This window comes from Rhinolophus hipposideros (genome assembly GCF_964194185.1).
Source record: "Rhinolophus hipposideros genome assembly, chromosome: X".
Lineage (NCBI taxonomy): Eukaryota > Metazoa > Chordata > Mammalia > Chiroptera > Rhinolophidae > Rhinolophus > Rhinolophus hipposideros.
Genome location: NC_138046.1, coordinates 4,965,986 through 4,971,933, shown reverse-complemented (window position 1 = coordinate 4,971,933; position 5,948 = coordinate 4,965,986). Strand labels below are relative to the sequence as shown.

Genomic DNA, 5,948 nt, shown 5'->3' with positions numbered 1-5,948 from the left:
CGATGCTATCCCTGGCCTTCCTGTCTATCCAGTTTCGGCCTCCTACCTAGAATTTCAATTCCCCGTTTCTTGCTTTTCGTTTTTCTTTTTTCCTTTTCCTCCTTAACACTTGTCACTTTGAAAATACATTACACTTACGTATTGTATCTCACCTACTGTCTGGCACAGTAACATGAAAGCTCCATGAGGCTAAGATGGTTTGATTTTCTTTTTTCTCTTCATTACCACATCACAAGTACACATGCCTAGAAAACTGCCTGGCAGAGAGCCCACCTGAAGTTAAGTACTGGTAGGATGAAGACAAAACAAAGAAAGAAAAAAAAAGAGAGAGAGAGAGAAACAGGGTCAGAGAAAGCCAAAGGGGGACTAGTCTGTTTTCCGTGACTCTAACCCCAAAGCTACAGAGGCAAATGCCTCTAGGGGACAACTGGGCATTTTATTAGAATGAAGCAGGCCAGCTGGGGGCGTGGCCAACTTGAGAGCATTCTGAGTCTAAAATGGGCTGAGCCCTTCCTCAGATCCAGCTGCTTGTACCCTAGTTGGAATGTGGACCCTAATCCTCAGTTTACTGTTTTGTTGTTGTTTTTTCAGGCGAGGCAGAAATACGAATTTTTATAATGTTAAATCTCCCAAGTGGCTACCGTAGCTACTTCAACATAGAAAACAAAAGCTGGAAGATCAAACGAAATATGACAGCTGGCTGAAATTGGCACATGGGTGGCCTGCAGGTGTTTGCCAGACTAAATTGTGTGATGTGTGAAAGACAATGAATCCCTGCTACTGTGAGGTGGGCTTGCCATGTGTCGTTGTTGAGGCAAACAACTTCAGGTCATGGTGGGTGGAGAATGAACAGGTATTACCACCTTCTTTCAACTCCTGGAAGCTCCCTGTCTCCACCCCACCCCCACCCCTGCTCTGCATGCATGGAGTTAAGGAAACCTGGGCAGGGGGAGTCACCAGAACTCCTCCTTTAAGGGCAAGGGTATATTTTAGTGAAGTGTTGGGCGGGGAAACCAGAGAGAGAGAGGGTTTTGAGGGGAACTTCCATGGCAGGACTGGGGAAAGGCAAGGAGGAGAGAAGGACGCACACCCATGAGTCGGGACGCCATGTCTCGGAGGGACTTTATTGGGGTTACTGTACCCTCTCTGTACCAACCACCACCCCTCTATCTATGTGGCAATATAGAGTCAAAGGAGTTAGCTATACTAAGCCACAACTCCCAGCCTGAATGCCCCATGCCATCTATCTCACCTGGAAACAGAGCTGCACAAACTTACATCACAGCGCCCTGTGGCCTTAGGCGTGGGCAAGATTGGCCAGGAGTACCTGTAAAGGGTCTGTAGCCACCCACTTTGATGGGGTATAGACAGAATGTGGTTTCTGGGGGCAACAGACCTCAATTTGGTGGAGCGCTTTGTGCGGCCACCTGTGGTTTGGGGAACTACTGAAAGGAGCATGGACAGTCAAGAACTCGCTCTGGAGATAAAGAGAAGGCTCAGTCCTCTGATGCCCCTCTTCTGTAGGGAGACAAGGTACAGTCCAGTGGGAGGGAAAACATGCTGTACTTGGGTTCAGCAAGGTACCATTTTTCTGGATAAAATACTTTACAAATGCAAGGTGGCACGTCTCTCAAGTTCTGAGCACCCCACAGGAATTGTTTGTACAAGTGTACGGAAAATGAGCTAAGACCTTAGGTCCAAGATTTACTGCCTTTTGGTCCTCTGGAAAATGTGAGGAGGCCACCCACAGCCCCGTGCTTATGGAGTGCCATGGTAGGGTATCTCGGCTGAGAGTGGGGCTTCTGCTTTGTAGGTGTGGCATGAACTCCCTGAAATAAGAGTTTTAGGTATTAACTTGGCTCCTGCTTAACTCTTGAGCCACCCCTGTCAAAATACCCTTCTAGGGGACCTCCAATCCATCTGGCTTCTTTGGCACTTGCCACTTCTTTAGTGCCCAGAGCCAGGGACAGCAATGTGGATACTGTCAGAGGGTCAACTTTTTCCTGGGCCTTCCCATCTCTCATGGGCCCCACTCCCCACACCTTTTTGACTGTACTCCCACTCCCCTAGTCAGTCTTCCTAGAATTCCTCCTCCCTTAGTGTCCTTGCCCTTCTGGCCCCTCACACAGGCACACTCCCCTTGAGTATCCTTTAGTCTCTCCCCAGATCCCTGCCAGCTTTGTCTTTCTCCCCCTTGCTCTGAACCTCTTCTAAGCTGCGTTGTGTCCCTCTTTGTGTCCCTCTCTACTCAATTTATTCTGTCTGTTTCCCTCTAAGCCCCAAGATCTCACTCTCCCTCTGTTGTTCTTCACCTCCTCCCAGTTGGGTGCCTTCCCCCTGAGGAGCCTCTCCATTTCTGGCCCCTCCCCACCTCTTCCTAAGCAGCCACCTCCCCTGTTCCCTTCCCCCACAGCCCCTCTCTAGTTCCTTCTCCTCCCCCCTCCCTAGGCCAGACCAGCTAAGTCCTATTCCATTTTTAGATGACTGATTATGATACTAGCTGAACTTTATTCACAGCCTGAATTTACAGCTGTCCCTTCTTTTCATGCCCCATCCACCAAACACACCCAATCTTTTCAACGTGATAAAGTCCTTACACACAAAATGTCATGTCCACATACATTTGTATTTTTCAGAACAAAACAACAATGATGCTGGCAAAGATGTTGAATTAACAGGGACCCTAAAGCTCCCAATACACTGAAAAGCAACAATATTTTGCATGTCTACAAAGCATACGTTTGTTTTCACAAATGTGGAAAAGTGTCCCCTAACAGTTAAGACTTTTTCACCAAATCATAGACATAGATATGGAAATCATCATCAAACTTGATGAAATACACAGAAGGTTTGGCTTCCACTTGGTGAATGACCATGCCGATCCGTTTGGAGCCATCTTCTTTGGTATATTCCACATGTTTACCTATCAGGCCATCTACAACTCCTCCTGGCTCCCTCTCTGCTGGGGGAGACTCAGTGGACTCTGGCATGATACGCAGGTCTCCTTCTTTATAGTCATCTAGAAGCTGGTACATGTATAAGACAGGATCTTTCTCATAGGTGATATAAAACCAGGCTTTCATGATTGGTGCTTGGGCTAAGACCATTCCCCTCCATTCATCCTTGGAACCATGCTCACCCTCAAACATATGTTCCACAGCTTTACCAATTATGGTGTTTGCAAGGTTTGCATCACTGACTTGAGGTGATGCCACCCTGTCGGAAAGAATCTTAAGGGACAAAACTCTTTCATCTCTGTGAAGTTCCAGTCCATAGACACAGTCAATTCCATCGTATTTCACCAGATAAAGGGAGGGATTTATAGGCACCTGATCCAGAACGGTTCCTTTCCACTGGGTGATGGGTTCATCACCTTCCTTCCACCCGTGTGAAATTCTGCAGCCCACGATGTTCCTGCGGGGCTGGGACGAAGGTCTGCCCCTCTGTTTCTTTTGAAAGGTTTTTTTCTTCGTCATGTTTGCAGTCCCAGTGGCCCGTCCCGCAGGTGCAGGTGCCCTGGTTTGTTGCCCTTCCGCCTCCTGTGCGTTGGGGGTCTTCATTGAGCCTGCAACGGGAGGAGAGAAGGGGAGAGGACACTCAGTATGCCATAAGGTGAAGTTCTCCCGACAGCGATGTCTCGAAGTACTCTGCGCTGGCACCTCAATTTTCCCCATGAGCCTGGCAGCAATACTGGCAGTCCTGGCCGCCTGCCTGCAAGTGCTCTTCCTCCTAGGTTCCTTTAGGCTGCGGGGAAGGGCAGCAGCGGCAGTGGTACTGCCTGGGGTTAGGAACTCTGCAGAAGGGGGCGGGCTACCTCCTTGTTCAGAGCCCACTGCGTCCACCGGCCGCCACCGGCGCCCACTGTACTCGTAAATCCGCTGCAAAGCGCCTTTCCCTCCCAGGCGTTCGTTGACCCGCATGCACTCACTGTCCTCTGGCTCTGAAAGCCCCAGCCTGCTGCCCGCACGCCCCCTGCCAAGCCCCAATCGCTTTGCTTTCCTGGCACCCAGTGCCCTCGCTTCAGTTTCTTGCCAGCCTCCTAACGCCACCCCCTTTTCCTATAGCCCAGTGCACTTTCCCACCCGAGCCTCACTGGGAGCCCGCCTCCAGCCCTTAATCCTGCAGGAGTCCATCCCATCTCCCTTCTCCATCCTGCTGCCCACCAATGGCTTTGGCCTGCCTGGTGTCCACCGCCCGGGATCGCGGGCCTCACGTGCCCAAATCGGACACCTCGCTCCTGCCTTCGCTGGGAGCCTGTGGGAAGGAGGGTCAGCAGGCGCTGAGCCGGGTGCTTGCAAGAGCGGGGAGGAGGGGAGGATCCGTAGGCGAGCAGCGTGTCTAGGAGGGCGGCCGGGCTCGCGAAGAGGATGGTGGCTGTGTCTCCAGCACCGGGCTCGCTGGCCCTCTGCCTCCCTGTCGGCGGCGGCAGAAGCCCCTCTGCCACATCGGGCTCCCACCAGCCGCTACTGCAGCAGCAGTCTCCTCCCTCTTTCCGTATAGGACTAAGCGCTTAGTTTCCCTAGGATTCTCCTCCCCTTTCCAAAATTCATACCTGTGTGACCTGTAGGTGGTCCTTTCCTTGTCTTGTCTTCCCCACCTCCACTCTCTCAGGCTCTCTAGCTCCACCCCTGAGTTTCCCTACTAGAGTGGCTTTTCATTTTTAACACATTCCTCACACTTTTGCATACATACAAATTGACACAGGAATACCCTTACTCAAAATATAAATGGATACAGAAATCCTTTATATTCATACACAAATACATGCATGTGCATATATATGTGTATTTTCTGTGTATATTTGCAGGTATTCATATTCACAAATACGTAATGCCAAATACACACCTGTATGCAATCACAACACAAAGGCATAATTCTTGTATACACACACACAGAACAATACATAATGTAAAGTACAACATAGGGAGTATAGTCAACAATATTGTAATAACTATGTACAGTGTCAGATGGGTAATAGACTTATTGGGGTGATCACTTCTTAAGTTATATAAATGTACAATCACTATGATGTTTGTACACCTGAAACTAATTTAAAAAAAAGTTTTTTAAAAGCAGGGGTAAGCTTCTTTCAGATTTGGAGACCTAGTTTTGGAGAATAAGGCTTATTTTTTTAATTTATTGAGGTGACAATTGTCAGTGAAATTACATAATTTCAGGTGTACAATTCTGTATTACATCATCCATAAATCCCATTGTGTGTTCATCACCCAGAGTCAGTTCTCCTTCCATCACCATATATTTGATCCCCCTTACCCTCATCTCCCTCCCCCCACCCTCCTTACCCTCTGGTAACCACTAAACTATTGTCTGTGTCTATGAGTTTTTGTTTCTCATTTGTTTGTCTTGTTCTTTTGTTGTTTTTGTTTTATATACCACATATCAGTGAAATCATAGGGTTCTCTGCTTTGTCTGTCTGACTTATTTCGCTTAGCATTATACTCTCAAGATCCATCCATGTTGTCACAAATGTTCCTATAATATCTTTTCTTACTGCCGAATAGTATTCCATTGTGTATATATACGACAACTTCTTTATCCATTCATCTATCGAAGGACATTTGGGTTGTTTCCATGTCTTGGCCACTGTAAACAAAGCTGCAATGAACATTGGAGCACACTTGTCTTTATGGATAAATGTTTTCAAATTTTTGGGGTAGATACCCAGGAGAGGGATTGCTGGGTCATATGGTAATTCTATTCATAATTTTTTGAGGAACATCCACACTCCCTTCCATAATGGCTGCACCAGTCTGCATTCCCACCAACAGTGTATGAGGGTTCCTTTTTCTCCACAGCCTCTCCAACACTTGTTACTATTTGTCTTGTTGATGATAGCCATTCTAACTGGTATGAGGTGATATTTCATTGTGGTTTGTATTTGCATTTCTCTGGTGATTAGTGATGTTGAACATTTTTTCATATATCTA

The 5,948-nt window shown here is 47.8% G+C and overlaps 1 protein-coding gene across 3 annotated transcripts; it reads right to left on the bottom strand.

Moving 5' to 3' along the window:
- Positions 1 to 2,553: 2,553 nt before the first annotated feature.
- On the bottom strand, positions 2,554 to 4,601 carry LOC308494397 (spindlin-2B). 3 transcript variants are annotated; one of them, XM_081042202.1, is made up of 2 exons: positions 4,553 to 4,601; positions 2,554 to 3,565 (listed from the first exon to the last, which is right to left on the bottom strand). In XM_081042202.1, the coding sequence occupies exon 2, from the start codon at positions 3,558 to 3,560 to the stop codon at positions 2,778 to 2,780; it is 783 nt and encodes a 260-aa protein (XP_080898328.1). In that variant the 5' UTR covers positions 3,561 to 3,565; positions 4,553 to 4,601; the 3' UTR covers positions 2,554 to 2,777. The 3 variants fall into 3 exon arrangements, with proteins under 3 accessions (XP_080898328.1, XP_080898327.1, XP_080898329.1); XM_081042201.1 differs by lacking the exon at positions 4,553 to 4,601 and adding an exon at positions 4,164 to 4,496; XM_081042203.1 differs by lacking the exon at positions 4,553 to 4,601 and adding an exon at positions 3,815 to 3,896.
- Positions 4,602 to 5,948: the final 1,347 nt, after the last annotated feature.

What these genes read in the sequence shown, in the direction of transcription:
- LOC308494397 (XM_081042202.1), bottom strand. Translation starts at nt 3,560, where the DNA reads ATGAAGACCCCCAACGCACAGGAGGCGGAAGGGCAACAAACCAGGGCA.